This window comes from Malaclemys terrapin, chromosome 12 (genome assembly GCF_027887155.1).
Source record: "Malaclemys terrapin pileata isolate rMalTer1 chromosome 12, rMalTer1.hap1, whole genome shotgun sequence".
In the NCBI taxonomy this organism is placed as follows: domain Eukaryota; kingdom Metazoa; phylum Chordata; order Testudines; family Emydidae; genus Malaclemys; species Malaclemys terrapin.
In genome coordinates, this window is record NC_071516.1 from 3,245,000 (window position 1) to 3,265,280 (window position 20,281).

At 45.9% G+C, this 20,281-nt stretch overlaps 1 protein-coding gene across 1 annotated transcript in view; it reads left to right on the forward strand.

The window, feature by feature from the left end:
• The first annotated feature begins 728 nt into the window (after positions 1 to 728).
• Positions 729 to 20,281, forward strand: part of RAD21L1 (RAD21 cohesin complex component like 1) — a 40,734-nt gene continuing 21,181 nt past the window's right edge. Inside the window, exons 1-6 of the mRNA XM_054044907.1 lie at positions 729 to 813; positions 11,056 to 11,232; positions 12,232 to 12,361; positions 15,070 to 15,169; positions 17,206 to 17,312; positions 18,559 to 18,744. Coding sequence (XP_053900882.1) covers positions 11,089 to 11,232; positions 12,232 to 12,361; positions 15,070 to 15,169; positions 17,206 to 17,312; positions 18,559 to 18,744 — 667 coding nt within the window. The 5' untranslated portion in view covers positions 729 to 813; positions 11,056 to 11,088. The remainder of the gene's footprint in view (positions 814 to 11,055; positions 11,233 to 12,231; positions 12,362 to 15,069; positions 15,170 to 17,205; positions 17,313 to 18,558; positions 18,745 to 20,281) is intronic.

Sequence of the window (20,281 nt, forward strand, 5' to 3'; positions counted from 1 at the left end):
GCACTCCTGTGCCAGCAGACTCTCCAGATAGTGACTTCCGGTCTGATACATATATTCAGAGCTGAAGGCCCCAAAAGTCCAGTAGATCCTCTAGTCTGACCTCCTGTAGATTCCAGGCTATTAAATGTCACCCCGTATTGAGACAGATAACATGTGTCTGGCTAAAGCATCTTCCAGAAAGGCCACCATGATTGGTTCCCCCCCCCCATTGTATTCAAGCCACTTTAAGAATAATTTGTAGTGAGGCACCCTTCCCTACGTGAGATGTGATGACTGGGACACCTTGGGTGGTTTTCTTTAAAGGAGGGGATGAATTCTCCAGAGCCAGCAAAGTCTGTTCAGGAGACATGAGCTTTGTTAGACGGGGTTAGCCTGTGCCATCGCTCCACCTGTGGAATAGCCCAGTGCCAGGAGAGTGAAATTGCAAACAGCCTTTTATTGCCAACAGGAGAAAGGAGGTGGAAGAGCCAGCCACTAACGGAGGAGGCTGTAGAGACACCTGCAGTGACTGTGTTAATGGGGCTGTGTCCTGATAATAATAATAAAAAACCGTTCCACTCTGCTCCATTTTCTTCCTCTTTCTGTGGATTCTCTGTAGCTGTCTCGAGAGGTTCCCACTGACTTCAGTGACACCTGCTAATGAGCTGACCTACTGCAGGGCGATCACTCAGGCCTAATGTGTGTATAATGAGCAGCTTATCCCTCTCTCAGTGAAACCCATGCGGAAGGAAGGACAAGTACCCCATGCCAGGAACCAGTCATCCCCCATAAGGAAATGCAACCTTTGATCTGCCACGCTGCAGGTGCTGTAAGGTAAGTACTTCTCCTAGAGGGGGTCTAGCACCAGCAGATATGCGAACCAGAAGGCAAAGGATCGATTTTTAATGCCAAAAGCTGCTCGGGGGATGGGCCAGAACCCACTAGACGTGCCAGGGATTTGCATGGGAAACGTGTGAAAATATAACCGATGATAATTGAAGTCTAATTATCTCCCGCTAGCACCAGGCCACCGGGGAGATGGGGAAAGCAACAGGGTGAAGAATTGTCCCTGGCGCTGAGAGACAGCAGCAGCTGATGTGTCAGGCTGAGGCTTTGAAGCCCAGGAGGCTGTCGTCTGTGCTTGGCTTTAATGTAAAGCAAAGTGGATGTGATCAGGCTGTGAAAACTCTCTTTGCTTTCCTCTTTGTGCTGGAACATTTATCAATGGGGTTGACCTGCTACCCCTTGAAACCACTCGTGGGGGGGGGGCAGGGTGCCATTCAGCGTGTTATCAGCTCACCCCTGGCCAGTTACACACTATATCACCACCATTGCAGTTCAGAAACAAAGAATTCTCCACCGGAAACAACAGAGTCTAACTTTTGCTCTCTGTGATTTCTAGTCTGACCAGAGCTTTTCTGAAATTTCATGTCATGACTTTTATTTATCATTTCCCGTAGCACCCGGCATGATCCCCTGCCCAGTGTTCCTGCCAGTTAGATGTTTGCTGGTTGACACAGCACCTCTGAGTCTCCTCATCAAGCTATATTGAATTCCCTACATCAATTCTTCCAGCCCACGTTTCCCTTCTACAAATTGCCTTCTGTTTCTTGGTACATTCTACGGGAGGTTCCCAGAACTGCACTGGGTTCTGTTCTCACACTGGTGTAACGTTGATGTAAATGAGAAAACAAGGCTCACTGTGTTTAAATCAGACCATTCAAAGTCCTCGGGCTGAAAGGAAAACCCCCTATCTCTTGAAATGTTTGCAAGAAACTAAATTATATCATCAACATAAGAGAGACACGGTAGGCAAGGTAATAACTTTTATGGGACCAACTTCTGTTGGTGAGGGAGAAGCTTTTGAACTTTTGAGATAGTACTCAGCGAGTCACAGCTAAATACAAGGTGGAACAGATAAGGGGTTAACATATGTTGCAAGAGACCATTCAAAGTGAAGTGGGCAGCTAACACCTCTACAGCTGTAGGACAAAGGAGGGTTAGTGGGTTACAGAGTGTTGTAATGAGCCATAAATCCAGTGTCTTTATTATTTTTGTGATTTTTGGTGTCTAGCACAGTTATGAATTTAAGCTCCCAGGCTCGTCTTTTGAAGGTGCGGTACAGGTTTCCTTGGAGAACGAGGACTGAGAGGTCAGATATAGAGTGATCACTTTGTGAAAAGTGTTCACCCAGGGGTGATACGTTCTGGGTTTTTATCATTTTTCTGCGTGAGTTAATTCAAGAGCAGAGTGATTGCCTTGAGCCAATAAAAGATATTACCTCACCCCCCCTTGTCTCGCTAATATCCTGAGACCAACAGAGCTACAACAACTCTGCAATCATCACCATGAAGCTCCTAGAGAGAGTGGTGTGCTGGGGTGATTCTCAACTTCACTCAGAGAGCCCTGCAGACTTTGGGGAAAATGGCCTTGCTTACATTTTGAATCTGCTGTGCTAGGAGGTTCCCGCTGGAGCTCATGGAAAATTTCCAGGACTGTCCTGTTTGTGAGACAGCGATCTACAACCATGCACCTGTGTGCATGCAGATGTACAGCCAATCACGCTTACCAGACGTGCTCAACGGTTGGGCACGCAACTATCAATGAACATACAAATGGAGTCACTGCAGAATTTGGGGCAGTCTTGCAGGGACCGGATGAGTCATTTCCATCTGCAGTGCTGGCTCAAAGGGAATTCCTCATTAGGACAGAGAGAATAAGGAACCCCCAACCAGAAAAGCTTCCCACACACTGCAACAGGAGCCCAGGGTTTGTGCCTTTCCAGCACATCCAGATAGACAATAGCACCCTCAGAGCACCTCCTATATATGGTGACTTAGAATATAGGAGCAGGAAGGAGTTAAAAATTACCCAGCATAAGACATGAAAAATGGGGTGACTTTCAAAAGAGCCCCTAGTTTGCTGGGCTTTCTGCCCTCAGCCATGCTCCCACCTCACTCAGGTTCCTGCTTCTTCTGCCTTCTTGAATGAAGAAAGAGGAAAGGGAAGGAAGGTTCTTACTGGGCAAAGCCAGAGTAACTCAGATGCACTTTGAGCTAGCACCAATGCAAATGTTTTGGGTAATTTGATATATGTCGGGAGAGTCACAGCGACAGAATTGCAGAAAAGCAGTGAGAACCTTCTTCCCTGCAGGAATATGAACTGGAATGTACCATTGTGTTAATTCTCTAGAACTTGCAAAACCAGCATGTGTGACTTGTCTGTCAGTCTCATGATGAGCTGCACTTAGTGTGATTCACTGAAGAAGTGTCTGTTAGTGCAGCTGTCAGATCACCAGATTTATCCTTTACAGGAGCAGTACCTCCTGGTGTCCAGGTCACGTAAGTTACTCTTTAAAATGCAATTTTGGAAAAGTGATTGTAAAATGACATTGGGGGGTTCTATATTGAGTCTCATTTAAAATGTGCTCAGTTCACAAATCAAAGTAGTTTTTTTCTCACTGCCAGGATTGCATATGAAATCAGGGATGTGAAAATCCAGCTGTGTCCAGATTTCCGCCTCATAGTCTAAGCAGGCACATCTGGAACGTAGCTGGCATTTCTGTTGAGACTAGAGGAGGCAGAATGGAACTAGCTCACTCTTGCATATGTGCATAGCTACCTGGAGTAAATGAAACAGCTCAGATCCTTCAGATGATGCAGAATGCTAGTGTAACTCACACACCTTCTGGGTGTGGTGTTCTGTCCCATCTAGTGGCACCGAGACCACTTAGAGAGAGAGGTTAATGAGTCTGCTCTACAGCCTTAGCTAAAGGCCATGTGGATTTTAGCTCATGCATTTAGCTCCAGAAGTCCCAGGTTTAATCCCACCCACCGACAACTGGGGTCTGTCAGTGTTACACTAGGAACTCATGAAACAGGTGCTCAAGTCACTTCACGTCCTTACTCTGAGATGACAGTAAGAATCTTCAAAGCTCTGAATAGTCTGGAACTCTGTTATCTGAGAAACACCTCTCATCTTGGCCCATCATGATGGCTGAGTTCAATTCAGATGTTCTTGCTGCCGGCTTCTATCGTAAAACTCTGACCAGTGGCAATTCCCTTTCCGCTGAGGGCTGTCGCCCTTTGGAATCCATTCTCCATGAGGGAGCCCCAGAGTCTGAGCTTGGAGGGTGGCGGGGCACAAGGCCTGTTTATTGTCTTTTGCATCGGGCTGATTGATGTTGTTCTGGGTTATTTTCTATTGACATTCGTTGAGGGGCTAGCATGGTGGTGGGAGAAAAAGGGCCATCATTTCAGGAGAGCTAGTGTCGGCTCTTATAAGCTTTGTTCTGCATTCACTTGCACCAGTATAATTCCACCAAGTTCAAGGGAAATAGTCCTACCTACACCAGCATGAGATCAGCTTTCCATTCTATGGGCCAGATTCTGCTCTCCTATACCCTTGTGTAAACACAAAGTAATTGCATTGCAACCAACGGATTTATACCCACATAACTGAAAGCAGCATTTGGCCCTTTCTTAGTGTACCTAGGTGTGATGGTGATCGGTGCTGTGCAATTAATAAGCCATTACACATATTTTTATTAATTAATATGAATTTATTGTGTCCTATGGATGTTCGCTTAGGCACTCAGATATCCCACTGAGCAAAGAATATAGCAGAGTAGCTTGATCACTACACATTTCAGACAGGTGAATATACTCGTTTGTCTCTTGCCATTAAAGTAAACTGGAGATTTGCCATTGATTTCAATGGGAGCAGGTAATGAAAGATTTTAAAGGGCAACCACTGTAAATTGGATTAGCCAATCTAGCAAACACATTTCTTCACTGATAGGCAAGGTGAATTTCAATAAAAGTCTGTCCCTTTTCCTAGAGGCGAAGGCTGCTTTTAGTTCATTTTAAAGTAGGCTGAGGGCCATGGGTAAACATGGATGTTTGTTCTAAATGTTGTCAGTTATGTGCGTCTGTTTTTCTTTTAAAGATAGTTTCAAAACCCAAGGCAGCCTAACCAAACATACTGCCACAAACAAACAATTTCCTAACATCCTGTGTCTAAAGTTAAGCGTGTGTGTCAGCGATTGCAGAATCTGGGCCTGAGCCCACAAAAAGCTCTTGATAATAAATAGAATAATCATTAATAATAGCACTTTGCACTAATATCACACCTTTCCTCAGGATCTCAAAGTGCTTTACAAGGGAGGTTAGGTACTTGCTGATTGTACAGCTGGGGAAATGAAGGCAGAAAGAGAAGTGGCTTATTCATGGTTACCCGCAGTCTCAGTGGCAGGTATAACTAAACGTATGTTTGTCCATTTGTATGTCGATGTTATACATATCGCATAACACACACACACACCGTTTCCGGTGTTTATAGTTTTTGGTTATTTTATTTTTGTTTGTTTGTTTATTGTTCTGGCAGACTCAAATATACAGCAACAAAGGCCTGAAAACAGCAGCTGGGCCCCTAACCAATAACGTGTTGCAGTGATCACACCAGCAACAGAGGGACATTTCCATATGCCGGCAGCCCCTCTGCACTGGGGGGACGCCCATGCCCACCCCACTGGCGGCTGCAGCCCGGCTTCCGCGCGCGCGCGCTCGCTTGCTCCCCGGCTGCAAAGCTCGAGCCCCTTCTCCGCGGCACGCGCTCCACTCGGGGTCTTCGCGCCACCGGCGGTTGGCGCCTCGCGCCACAGTTGCGCGTGCGCAGTCGGACTGGCGGCGGCGGCGGTTGTGCTGAGGAGAGAAGGGCGGGCTGCGGGCGAGCCGGCAGGGGCTCGACTGACTCGGGGTGGGGCGGCCGCCGCTGCGCTGTGTGTACGGTCTCCCCCAGGGGCCTCTGACTGCCCGAGCGCCCCTCTGCCCAACAACACCCCCATGTTCCCCACCCTGCACCCCCCCCCACCCCATGCCCTCTGTCCCCCCTCATCCCATACCCCCATGTTCCCCACCCTGCACCCCCACACACCCCATGCCCTCTGTCCCCCCTCATCCCATACCCCCATGTTCCCCACCCTGCACCCCCCCACACACCCCATGCCCTCTGTCCCCCCTCATCCCATACCCCCATGTTCCCCACCCTGCACCCCCACACACCCCATGCCTCTGTCCCCCTCATCCCATACCCCCATGTTCCCCACCCTGCACCCCCCCACCCCATGCCCTCTGTCCCCCTCATCCCATACCCCCATGTTCCCCACCCTGCACCCCCACACACCCCATGCCTCTGTCCCCCTCATCCCATACCCCCATGTTCCCCACCCTGCACCCCCACACACCCCATGCCTCTGTCCCCCTCATCCCATACCCCCATGTTCCCCACCCTGCACCCCCACACACCCCATGCCTCTGTCCCCCTCATCCCATACCCCCATGTTCCCCACCCTGCACCCCCCCCACCCCATGCCCTCTGTCCCCCTCATCCCATACTCCCATGTTCCCCACCCTGCACCCCCACACACCCCATGCCTCTGTCCCCCTCATCCCATACCCCCATGTTCCCCACCCTGCACCCCCCCACACACCCCATGCCCTCTGTCCCCCCTCATCCCATACCCCCATGTTCCCCACCCTGCACCCCCCCACACACCCCATGCCTCTGTCCCCCTCATCCCATACCCCCATGTTCCCCACCCTGCACCCCCCCACACACCCCATGCCTCTGTCCCCCTCATCCCATACCCCCATGTTCCCCACCCTGCACCCCCACACACCCCATGCCTCTGTCCCCCTCATCCCATACCCCCATGTTCCCCACCCTGCACCCCCACACACCCCATGCCCTCTGTCCCCCCTCATCCCATACCCCCATGTTCCCCACCCTGCACCCCCAGGACCTCCGTCACCCCTGCTCTGCATCCCCTCTCCTCACTACTCCCACCCTACAGCCTCATATACACCCCATGTCCTCCACCCCATCACCGCATCCCCCCATGTACCCCACCCTGCACCCTGACACACCTACCTTGCACCCCCATGTACACCCCATACACCCCTGTGTACTCCTCACCAGCATCCCCTACACCCCCCGACTCCAAACAACCTGCACCCCTATGCCCTATATACCCTCACTACGTACACCTGCACTCCCCACAGCACTCCTGGGGGGATTCTGTGCCCCTGCATGTGCACAGAATTCATGTCCCCTGCATCTTTCTTTGCTTCCCCGCAGAAAAATGACTTTCTGACCGGGAAGCAAAGGGAAGCTGCAAGAGCAGTCACATACCCCTCCCTAGCAGTGCAGGTAGGTCGTTTCAGGCAGCCGGAGGAGAGGTAAATCACCGTGGGGCTGGGGACACCCCAGCCAGTGGCTCCGAACCTGAGCTGGGATCAGCTGCTAGTCCCATCTGGGGTGGAGGCAGTAGAGGACGGGACTTCCTCTTCCCCTGCAAGGAGTTGCTGGGGCTGTGTCAGATCCACCCCCAGAAACCTCCTCCAGCTGCAGGAAGCTCAGCTGCCTCCCCTGCTTCCGGCCCCCATCGCTCCTCAGCTGTGGGAGGGAGGAAGGGAGGGGTCACTGTACAGAGAGCTGCTCCCTTATCCACCCAACCCCCCATGCAGCCAAACCTCCCATACCCAGAAACCCCAGCCAAGCCTCACCTGGTACATCCAGAACCCTTGCTAGCTTTCCATACTCGAACCCCACCCTACTGAACCTCAGCGCCTGCATCTGGAGCCCCCCTAGCTTCCAGACTCCGACCCCTGCACCCAGGCCACGCCCCAGTGAGCTCCCTGCACTCAAACCCCCACCCCCTGCACCACCCTGAGCCCCCACATCCAGACCCCCATACCACTGACCCCCAATTACCTGCACCAGACCCCCACCCCACCAAGCCCCACTCTCCTAGCACCCAGACGCCCCCTCTGAGCACCTTCACCTGGAAGCCCCTGCAGAGTCCCATTGCCCCTGCACCTAGAACTCACCCACCTACCCCTAATGAACCTCTATGCATTCAGATCCCCCACACCTAGACACCCCTCCCCCACTGAGTTGCCTGCACCCAGATTGTCCCACACAGAACCCTCTCACCCCACACCTGGATCCCCCCACACAATGCCCCTTCACATTTGGATTCTGCCTGGTTGAGCCTGCCTGCCCCACACCTAGTGCACCTGGCTCAGAGGGGCAGGACCCCAGAGTGTTTCTGGGGCAGGCCCAGGCCTTGTGCTGTGTCATGGTCTGCTGCAGCTTCACCGCTGAGTCCGGGGGTGGGGAGGCTGCAGGGTGATCTCCCACCTTTGTGCAGCCAGTGGCTTGTGCTCCCCACTGCCATGCTGGAGCCTCTGCATTTATTTACTGATAAATGAAACTTGCAGAATTTTAAAATATTGTGAACAGAATTTTTAATTTTTTTGGCACCGAATGCCCTCAGGAGTACCACATACTCCCCAACCTGCATTCCCCATGCCTTGTACCACCTTACCCCATACACCCACACATCCCATCCCATCATGTACTCCAGTGCCCTATATCACCCCTGCCCTCACCCCATACACACACACACACAACCTATGCGGTATGTCCTATCATACCCCTACTCCATATATGCCCCCTCCTGCCCTATACTGCCTCTACCCTTCATTCCATATACCCCTCCTCTTATATATGCCTTATCTTCCCCCTCACTCTGTACCCCCATTCCTTATCATACCCCTGCCCCTTCTGTCTTCTTCCCATGTACCCCTCTCATTCCCTCTACCACCCTCCCCTTACACATGATCCATCATCCCTGCCCCACATCTCTCCTGCACCTTCTCCCTGTGCCCCCTCCCCACGTTTCCCCCTCATCCTATACCCCTTTCCTCTACATGCCATATAATACACCTCTCATCCCCACATACCCCTTCTTTCACCTCGTTCTCCACTGCATATACATGGCTTACAACCTGCTTTCTCCACATACCTCGTTCATAGCTGCTCCCCTAGCCCTTGGCCCTACACATTTTTCTATTCTCCAACTTTATTTCCCCTCTCCATCTACCCCCTGCCTCTTTATTTCCCCAAATCCCCCTCACACTCATTCTCTATTCTTGCAAACTAAACAAATCTTAGGTGGGCAGCACATGTTTTGAAAACATTCTCTTCCCTGCACCAACAAATTTAGACTGTTCTGCAGTGGTTCCAGAACTTCCACATTGAGTTGTGTGTGTGCTAATGAGATTGGTGTTCCAAATCTCAGTTGCTTTGCACCCTCTGGTGTGCACAGTTTCATGGGTTGTGGCAAACTCGGAGGAGGAGTGCAAGAGGCTGGACAGCTAGTTGGTGGTGATTGGAAAGAGGGGATGGAAGGCCAGAAACTTTCTGTTCCATTCCAGTCTGCTTTTGCAATATTCCACACCTGGAATCTGCTTATCTTCCTATAAACTGAATCCCCATGGTAGTGAAACCTTCCCAATTTCCAGACTCATCCCCTACAAAGGAAAACCCTTGTAGCCCTAACTTCTTCCTCTCATATCCATTCTTTCATGAAAAGCTGCTTCCTAACTCAAAACTGTCCCATTAGCAAAGATAAAGCCTCCATCCAACTGTCATAACTATCCATTACACACACACACACACACACACACTTGGTTCCCCTCATGAGCCTCCACTTGCTATGAAACAATACTACAACACTTGTCCATGGGGAGTGGAAAGGACTAGGATGCCTTAGCTGCTCTCTTCAATTCCTTCCCTCCCCCCAAGACTTTAAAGAAACTTTTTATAGTTTCTGTCATAGCACATTACAAAGCCACTGTACAGAATGAATAATACTGACCAAGTTTTTCAATATGTGCAAAGTAAAAAAAAGTAGATTGGGGTGAAAGAGAGGAACAATGGGTGGCTATTCACAAGAAGGAAGTAGAGGAAGGGTATTTGGAAAAGGATATGAAAAGTAACTGCTTGTACTTTCTTCTTTCAGCAGATCTATAGTATTCCCTTTACTCCTCCTTCCTTTTCTGAAGACCATGGCAACATTTTATTAAAATGCATTTTGGGAAGTCCATGCCCTAGAATGCCATCTACTGTGACTCACTGGTACCACAGAGGCAGTAGCTCCTTTCTTCAGTAGGGATTGTAATGAGTATGGCAGCCTCTTTTTCCCCCTCTATCTGGTGGGAGACAGCCAATGGCTGCTTCTTGAGTCTGTACAGGTCATGAGATAATAATACTTACATCTTTTATAGCATGTTTTATCTGTAGATCTCAAAGCACTTTACAAAGGAAAGTAAGTATCATTATTTGTCTCTACCCACCCTGAGAAGCTAGAAACGGTCCTTTCTTTTCTTTATAAGGTAGTACTACAGAAGAGAGTATCTTTTGTAGTTGGGTGTACTTCATGCCCTTTTTTCTTTTCAATATCGATTTCCTTTTAATTCTCCTACTTTTTCTCCATTTCCCCTGCTTTTTGCATATTCCCTTTTCTTCTCTACTACTGAGCCAAGTACTTTAAAAAAAAAGCATTCTGCTCAAAAAACACCTGCTCTTTGATTTCTAACAGAAATGTTCAGCATGGCTTACAGTTTATCACTTTACTTTATACAGATTATCTGACATATGTCCCTATCAAAATTAGAGGTGTATGTGGCTGTAACTAGCAGATGGCTTCTAATAATTTACTGAAAGATCTAGATTTTTAGAGAGTTTAGGGGCCCAAAATTCATGTGTAATTGTGTAGTTGCCACTATTATGCACAGAAACAGCTAACCAGACACATTTTCATGCATAGTCATACAATTTCTACACACAATAGGATTAATTACACAAACATTTTGCAGGCCTAAACTGCCTGAAAATCCAATCCAAAGTAGGTTTCAGAGTAGCAGCCGTGTTAGTCTGTATCCGCAAAAAGAACAGGAGTACTTCTGGCACCTTAGAGACTAACAAATTTATTTGAGCATAAGCTTTCGTGGGCTACAGCCCACTTCTTCTATGCATCCGAAGAAGTGGGCTGTAGCCCACGAAAGCTTATGCTCAAATAAATTTGTTAGTCTCTAAGGTGCCACAAGTACTCCAATCCAAAGTATTTTATCCCTTTATCTTATAATGAACATTAAAGTCAGTTTTCTTTAATCTCCATTAACATTGTGTATTCAAATTTTTAAGATTAATTCTTGTGTTTTTCCCTAGTTCACGTGAATTCAGCTACTGAGTATAGGCAACATGTTCTATATGCATTTGTTTATGAACAAGCGTGGGCCATTGGCCAAAATATGGCTCGCCGCTCACTGGGAGAAGAAGCTCACAAAAACTCACATATTTGAATGCAATTTGGAGACTACTATTGAAAAGATCATTTCACCAAAGGTATGTAACTGACTGAGATGTTTAAGTCCAGTTGTAGAAAGGTAGATCCTTTTTTTGGGGGGAAAAAGAATATATCAACAAATATTGTAAAGGTCAATATTTGAAGTCGGGGGGGGGGGAGGGTTGTTAATGGCATAGATTGTTATAATAAGCAATAAATTCAGTCTCTCTGCTCCCATGATTTTTAGTGGCTATCAAAGTTACGCCTTTAATCTCCCAGGCTCATGTTTTGAAGGTGTTGTGCAGGTTTCCTTTGAGGATGAGGACTGAGAGGTCAGATATGTAGTGATCACTTAGTGAAAAAAAGTGTTCGCCCACAGGTGATGTGGTGGTGTTGTCTTTTATCATTTTCCTGCGGTAAGCCCGTGCCCCAACCAAGGTCACATAGCAAGTGTGGCAGAGCCAGGAACAGAACCGAAGTCTTCTGAGTCCTAGTCCAGTACGTTATCCACCAGGAATTGTCTTCTTTTAAGGCCTTGGCTACACTCGGGACTTCCCAGCACTGCAGCGGCAGCGCTGTGAAGCGCGAGTGTAGTCACGCTGCCAGCGCTGCGAGAGCTCTCTCACAGCGCTGTACGTACTCCACCTCTCCGAGGGGAATAGCTTGCAGCGCTGCGAGCGACCGTGCAGCGTTGCAGCCTCTGATTACACTGGCGCTTGACAGTGCTGTACTCGCTGCGCTCGGGGGGGGGGGGGGGGGCGTTTTCACACCCCTGAGCGCAGCAAGTTGCAGCGCTGTACAGCACCAGTGTAGCCAAGGCCTCATGACAATAGCTCTTGAGCTCCAACTCTGTGTTAGCCTGAATATCTCAGAATGACACATACTGTGTTGTTTTATTGTTTAATTGAGCTCCTTTTCTATAATTAGCTAGCAGATAAAGAATTTTTTCCAAGACTTCACTAGTACACCTTTTGCTTTGTATAATAACTGAAATTGTTTTGTCTTAATGATTTTGCCACAAATATTAATACTTGAACCATTTAAAAAAATTATTAAAGGTTAAAATTGCTCTGCGCACCTCAGGACACTTGCTTTTGGGAGTGGTGCGAATCTATCATAGGAAGGCAAAGTACCTCTTGGCAGACTGCAGTGAAGCTCTAGTGAAAATGAAGATGGCCTTTCGTCCAGGTATGTACCGAATTCTGCTCTATTCCTAAACATACCATTGAGTAATTATATGATCTTTCTCAAGTCCTTTAACCTTTTTATGGTCTAGGGCAGGTCTACACTTAAACTGTGACACTCTATACCTCGGGGGAGTGCCCCGTAACCCCCATATTCATCATTTATATATAATTGTGATATTTCACCTAAAGCATGCCATGTGATCTATCAAGGGAAAGGTTATGATCTGCTGAAAGCCATTGTTCTATCTAAAAGTCCCATCAGCAATGCTGCCCGGCTAAGGAAGGTTAGTCCTTACCTGTTCTGACACCGCGCTGTGCCCCGGAAGTGGCCAGCAGCAGGTCCGGCTCCTAGGCAGGGGGGCCACAGGGCTCCGCGCACTGCCCCCGCCCCGAGCACCAGCTCTGCACTCCCATTGGTTGGTGGGGCAGCGCCTGCTGGCGAGAGCTGCGCGGAGCCACTTGCGCGCCTCCGCCTAGGAGCTGGACCTGCGGCTGGCTGCTTCTGGGCCGCAGCGCGGTCCACGGTGCCAGGACTGTCAGGAAGCCTCCCTTAGCACTCCTGATGTGCCGCTGATCGGGAGCCGCCCGGGGTAATCCCGAGCCCATCCCACATCCCAAACCTCTCATTCCCAGCTCTGTTGGGTCGCAGGCATCAACAGTTTTCTTCAACGGAGTCGCCAGAAAAAAAGTTTGAAAACCACTGGACTAGGGGATGGGTATAAAACAGAACAGAGTGGCCCCATGGGTCTTGAGCAGTGCAAGATGGTATATTCCTGAATTACAAGGTTGGAAGCTGGGGGCATTTGGCTCATGCCTTTCTCTGTGTGATTCATGAGTGGCTCTGGGAGCATTCATGCACTCTACCTGGGTTTAAGGCTCCACATGCAGTTGTGTTGAGTGATAACAGCACCTGGTGGGGTTTGCTGCTTGTCACTAGCAAAGCATTGCAAGAGACAGCCCAGGCTGGAGAGTTAAGAGGGGCACCGCAGTCCCACAATCCCAAGCAACACCCCAGGGATCCCGTCACATAAACCACTGCAGCGGCACAGCTGCAGTGCTTCAGTGAAGACATTACCTGTGCCAATGGGAGACGCTTCTCCAGTCAGTGCAGGTACTCCACCTCCCCGCGAGGTTGTAGCTATGTCAACAGGAGAATTCTCCTGTCAATTTAGCGTTGTCTATCCAAGGGATTAGGTCAGTTTCACTGCATCGCTCGGGGTGTGGATTTTTCACACCCCTGAGCGATGTAGTTATGTCAACCTAATTTCCTAGGGTATACCTGGCTATAGTGGTTGTTAGTGGCCAAAATTTTCCATGATCTTTGAACAGTTATTAGTTAGTAGTGTTATACCAATAAAAACTAGCAGGATCTTATTAAAGGGGACAAGATAAAGATGCCACATTTATTATGACAATTTGATTTATGACCAATAACTAATATCTTAATCCTTATACACACACATTATACCTAATACCTATACACACACACACACACACACACATCCATCCATCAGATGTTCTGCAGCTGCTGCATAGTTACCAGTCCTGCTTGAGTCTGTGGCTTGAGTTTGCAGCTTGGGTTCGTAGCTTGTGGTGGCTAACTGGCCAGGAAAGCAGGGCACAAGGATGAGATGGCTCTCTGTTGGGCATGCACCGATGCCCTTCCATGTTGGCAGCAGAATGTTGCCCTCCTCCAAAGTTTTCCATCTCACCCATCCTTTTTGTAGGCTTTAGTTTGAATCCAGAGTCTATAGGTCTTGCTGTGTCACGCTGCCTCCAGGTTTGGTGATTGATCACCCGTCAATTGCAGACATGACTTTCAGCCTTGGACCGGGCTTTGATCTTCCTTCTATTGTACCTTTTCTTTTTAGGGTGGATTCTTTTTACTTTGTTAGGGCTCTTGTCTGCATCTTCAGCCGTTGGTGTTTGAACTCTATTTAATCAGGACAGGCTGGGGCTGGAGGTTGATTCCATCATCCATACATACCTCATTCACACATCTAAACTAAACTAATAAGATTACAGCAGGGTTTGCAAAAATGAAGGTTGCAGCAAGCCCTTACAAAATGGAGTAAGCGTTTTAAAATGGTGTTTGAATTACAATATGGCAAACAGTGAACAGAAGTTACAATATGGACAAGTATAATGGATGGCAAACAGTGAACAGAAGTTACACTGTAGGCAAGTGTAATAAATGGTGAACAGAAGTTACAATACTGACACAGTGCAAGTCTCAGTGATTTAAGCAGGAATTGGATTGATAGTGAAACTTACAAAGGCAGCTGACTGAACAGCTATGGCTCTTAACAAGCATCTTAATTGTTAATTAGCCAGTTATTGGGGTACCCGGTTTTATGAATGAATATTGTTTCATTCATAAAACTTTACTTATGAAGTTACATTAATAAAGTGAACAATTAAAAACAATTTCATTCATCAGTTCTACAGTAGTTCCAGTAGATTGACAGCATTTCAGAACCTCTAGCATTTTTCAGGCATTTTCATTTGTATGTATGCCAATAAATAGTATGCCTCTGAAATGTACATAAATTAAAGATTAAATTCCATTTTGGGGTCCTAATGACAATGGCAAACTTAGTTGATGATGGCAACAGAATTCCTTGATAGATTAACAGTCTTATTGTAAACACTTGTGAGAACATGACTCCTTATCACTGCTCATTTTGTTATGTTTTCCATTTCTTTTAGGACTTGTTGATCTTCCAGAAGAGAGCTTTGAAGCTGCTTATAATTCCATTACATTGCCTGAAGAATTTCCTGATTTTGACACACAGCTACCTGACTTGAAGTAAATGTTTCTCAACTTTTTTTTATATTTTGTCTGGCCTCATTTTCTTAGAGGTAAAAATGTATGTTCTTGCTTATTATCTGACCCTTACTCAGCATGCAGGTGGTACAGTCATTCCAGTTATTTGAATTTGATAACCTGATTCTTCCATATTCTAAGTCATAGAATTATGTATTGGTACAGTTCTTCCAATCCCATTTTATGAACACAGAACACAATGAAGTAATTGTTTCAGCGTAGGCTTTAGAAGTTTTTCATTTAATTTATTTGAATGAATACTAGATACAGAAAAGTTGAACTGCTGTGCTCCAGAGGAGGCAGCCCAAGTAGCCTAAATTTCATTCGGTTGTAAGAACAGGGTAGCCTGGATCCATGGCATAGCAGTCCTTCACTGCTATGATCTAAAATTGAATTTAAAATTCTGGTCTTTTGCTCCCTGAGGGCTGGTAGGCTATGGGAGGCAGCATGCTGACACTTCAAAAGCTAAGAGCTGGGAACTAAAACACTTGTTTTTGATGGACTTTAGTGAGGGTCAGAGCCAAAGCATAGTATACCTTCACAGACATTTTCCTTTTACATCTCAATAAATTTAGTTATTTTGGATCTGAAAGTCTTTGCTATTTTTTGCTATAAATCTAATTTCAGAAAACCTGTAGCTTACAGATAAAAAATATATAATTGTTTTCAGTCTAATCAAGTAGTACAATGTGCCACTGTGTGAGGAACAATGATGGAGCTCCCTCTTTCAAATTATCTAAAGAGTTTATAGGGTTTAATTTACAGATGATATGCTATATTGAGGAGTCCATTATGTGACATTGTATCTGGCAGAAAATGGGACTTGTATGTGAAAAAAATAATAGAAGCTGAAGTTGGACAAGATGAAGGTGTGGTTGGTAGGCAAAAATAAGTTTTTGTAGAACGTGATAGGGATGATGTTTTCCCCTGTCAAGCAGGTTTGCAGTCAAGGGATATATCTTGATTACAAATTGCTCCTGTAGTTGGAGGTAGTGTCAGTAGCCAGTAGCTCCTCTTTTAAGCCCTGGTTTACACTGGGGAGGGGGGCGGGGGGGCGAATAGCGTAGCTGAAGTCGACGTATCTTAGGTCGACTTACCTGGCTGTGAGGACGGCGGCGAATCGACCGCTGCCATTCCCCCGTCGACTCCGCTTCCGCCTCTCGCGAGCTGGAGTTCCAGAGTCGACGGAAAGCGTGTTTGGGGATCAATTTATCTGCGTCTACACAAGACGCTATAAATCAATCCCCCGATCCGGCAGGTAGTGAAGACCTGCCCTCAGTGCATTAATCTAAGGCCTTGTCTACACTGCCACTTTACAGCGCTGAACAATGCAAGAGTCAGTGCTGTAAAGTGGCAGTTTAGACATTGCACCAGCGCTAGGAGCCGCACTCCCAGTGTGGTAGCTACTGCCCACGTTGGGGTGGGTTTTTACAGTGCTGGGAGAGCTCTCTCCCAGTGCTGGTGTCACGACTACACAGCCACATTAAAGCACTGCCGCGGCAGTGCTTTAACGTTGGTAGTGAAGATATTCCCTAAATGCTTTTCTCTCCAGTGTGGACCTTACCATAGTCATTGTACCTCTGCGACTTTGAGACTAGATTATTTAATGTGCTGTGCAAACTTCTTTGAAGATTACCTAGAAGCTTCAGCAAGTACAGAAGGCAGCTGCCTGTTTGCTTCGAGGTATCAAATGTAGGGAATATATAGCATCTATTTTCCAGTAGCTATGCTGTCTTCCTTTTAGCTTCTAGATGCAATTAGAAGTGTCAGTTTTAATCAATAAGGCCCTAAGTGGTTTGGGTTCTGGTCGCCTAGGAGATTGCCTTTCTCCCTGAACAAGAGTTGACATCAGCTGGGGTGTTTTGGAGCCTTAAAAAGTAGTAATTTATTGCTTTTTGTCTTTAAAGAAAAACATATGAAGTTTGAGAACCCTCAGGTTACAAGCTTTTTGCCTTGCAGCAACATGGCCAATGGGTTTCAATTCATGTTGTTTTTTGTATCTTTACATTTCTCATTAGTGCCATTGATGTTGCTGAACACTTTACTTTGAATCAGAGCAGACCTGAAGACATCACACTTCCAGAAGATTACAGAATGACTGTGCTTCCCAGTGATGGGAATTTTGGTGAGAACAGCTGATAAATTAGAATTTGAAAAATTTGTAAGAATTTTTACCACCATTTTTTCTAAATTATTAGAATTGTACTTCATAAGCAAATGCATTTACATTGTTAATGATTTATAAAATTACATTTTAAGATTTAATTACTGTATGCAAGTTCATAAAGCTTATTTTTACTCATATGAAGGATTTGTTTGCTTGTTGTAATTACGGAGTCTACTTATTCTCTTTGGGCTTGATCCAAAGACCACTGAAGTCAATGAAAATCCACCTGTTGGCTAAAGTGGGCTTTGAAATGGGCTCTAGGGCCTGGTCCACACTAACCCCCCACTTCAAACTAAGGTACGCAAATTCAGCTACGTTAATAACGTAGATGAATTTGAAGTACATTAGTTCGAACTTACCGCGGGTCCAGACGCGGCAGGCAGGCTCCCCCGTCGATGCCGCATACTCCTCTCGCTGAGCTGGAGTACCGGCGTTGACGCGAGCACTTCCGGGATCGATCCGGGATCGATTTATCGCGTCTAGACAAGAGGCAATAAATCGATCCCAGAAGATCAATTGCTTACCGCCGGACCCGGAGGTAAGTGTAGACCTACCCTAAGTGACTTAAAACCTAATGGGCGTAATTCTCATTTATGCTGATGCCCCTTTAAGTAAGTGTCAACATAATATATGCAATTTAGGCTTGTGTTCACTGCAGAGTTAACTTCACTTCTTACCTAACCTCAACCCAAGTCCCGTCCACACACAAAAATCTCTCACTTGAGTTGGCTGGCCCATCAGAGAATACAGATTAAAGCCTGAGTGCTGATCATACTTGAGCAGCTAACACAACCACTCCTCTGATAGAGGAATGTAAAGAGGCCTTAATGTAAAGGAGAATCAAGCCCAAGGCTATGTCTACACTGCACTTTCATTGGTAAAACTTCTGTGGGTCAGGGGTGTGGAAAAAACAAACACACCTGACTCATTGGGGGTGGTTTTATTTTGTCCGCAGGAGAGCTCTCTCCTGCCGACAAAGGGCGGCTACACTGCGTACCTTACAGCAGCACAGCTGTGCCACTGTACAGTGCACAGTGTAGACATAGCCTAATATATTTTGTGTTTTTACTGAATTAGCTTAAATTGTTTGTTCTGTAATGCAACCTCATTTTGAGAATTTTATAAAGTTCTGAGGAAATTGACATATGTGTATTTTATCTGTATTGACAGAAGGAGTTGTCAGTAATTATATATGTTTGTTCAGGTGAGGAGACTGAAATACTAAGAGGACATAGCTTCTTCAATGATGGCATATTAATGAGTACTAATAGTCTCTTGCCTGATCACAGCTCAGTGAGCACCACTGGAGACAAATCTATACTACGTGACGACACACATGAATTCAAACTTGATGGTTTTGGAGATGAAGATGTTCCTGGGGATATGATTGGTATGGTTTGTCATAGATTAACACAATCCAATCAATTCTATCCAAAGTATTTTTACTGTAAAAACCCCACACAAAATGTAAATAAAAATAGAACTTGCATTTGAAAACATTTTTTCTGTAATTTACTGTGTTTCCTTTTGCACTTTTAGTTTTTCACTACTTAATAATAAACTGAGCTCATTTATATAATCCCAGACAAAAACTCTGTTAAAATGAAATTAAGGTTGAGAGTACATATCAGCAATTTAGGGTAAAATACATTATGGGAATGTTCCAATTATTCCACAATCAGGCATTATAAAACCAGGAAATTGAGAGTTAAAGTTAAACTTAAAAGAAATTCAAACATATTAAGATATGGAAATGCACAGTTAGGGCATTCAGACAATCTTAACTCTGCCCTTTTGTGACACCAAGAAATAACCATATGATTTTGATTAAAGCATTTTAATGTTTTGGGTTCCAGATTCAATTAAAGTGATATTTTAAAATACATTAGGTTTTTTTCTTTATTTCACCTCATTGTGTCACCTGTTTGGCCCGCTCTCCTTCACCCCACATTTCCCAGCACGTGCATATGTGTGCATACAAACCAGTTTTCCCCTTCCCCACTGATCCACTCCCGCACTATATCCCTGGCTTCCCCCTTCTGTCCTCTGTTTAGTAGATCTGGTGCAACAGTTTGCTTTTGAAAATAAATGTTTAGCATTAATTGTCACTGTTTGTCATTTTTTTTAACCAATGAAAGTCTCTCCATCAGCACAAGCTTGTATATAAGAATCTTCTTCAGTGAAACTTACATAGAATTGCCCATTTGCAAAATGGTTTCAATAGTCCATTGTTCTCAGAAGGACTGAGGCCATATCTTCCCTCAGTCAATATACCCCATTTAAAAATGACCGCTACTTTTTACTGTTTCCAGTAAGAGTGAAGCCACTCAACCTTTTTGTTAAGAGCACCCTATGGCCACACTCCCATTGAGAACAATGGGAGATAGGTGACCTTCTCAAAATGATCACCTAACTGTGGACAAGTTATGTCCTGAGTCTTCTTGAGAAAAATGGGATGGCAGGCATTTTGAAAGAGGGCAGTTCTAGACAGAATTAATTGTAATGGAATGTTATTTGTTAGCCCCTTGCTGGGGAGAAACGTTCAGCTATAAAGAATAAACAGGGAGAAATTACCATTAATCCTAAAAAATAAAGTCTTCAGATGTAGTCTATGGAGTGAGTTTTAACTGTAAATAAAGTCCGAATCGTTTGTATTATTCTGTTATTAAGATCATTCAGGACAATTAAACAGCCCTACATTGTATGCCACATTTTTAGAGGATCTCTTTTTTAATTAATTTTAACTCAATCTAATTAACAATTTACTTGTAAATTCTGAGAAAATTAATACTGTTCCCAAAGAGTAGTACAGCAGTTTGGGGAAGGATATGCTGTATCTTCATATGTAACAAAGCACTTGAGTCGCTGCTTTAAGTGCAAAACTCAGCTCTGCCTTTACCATGGGCTTGGCTACACTTGTGAGTTAC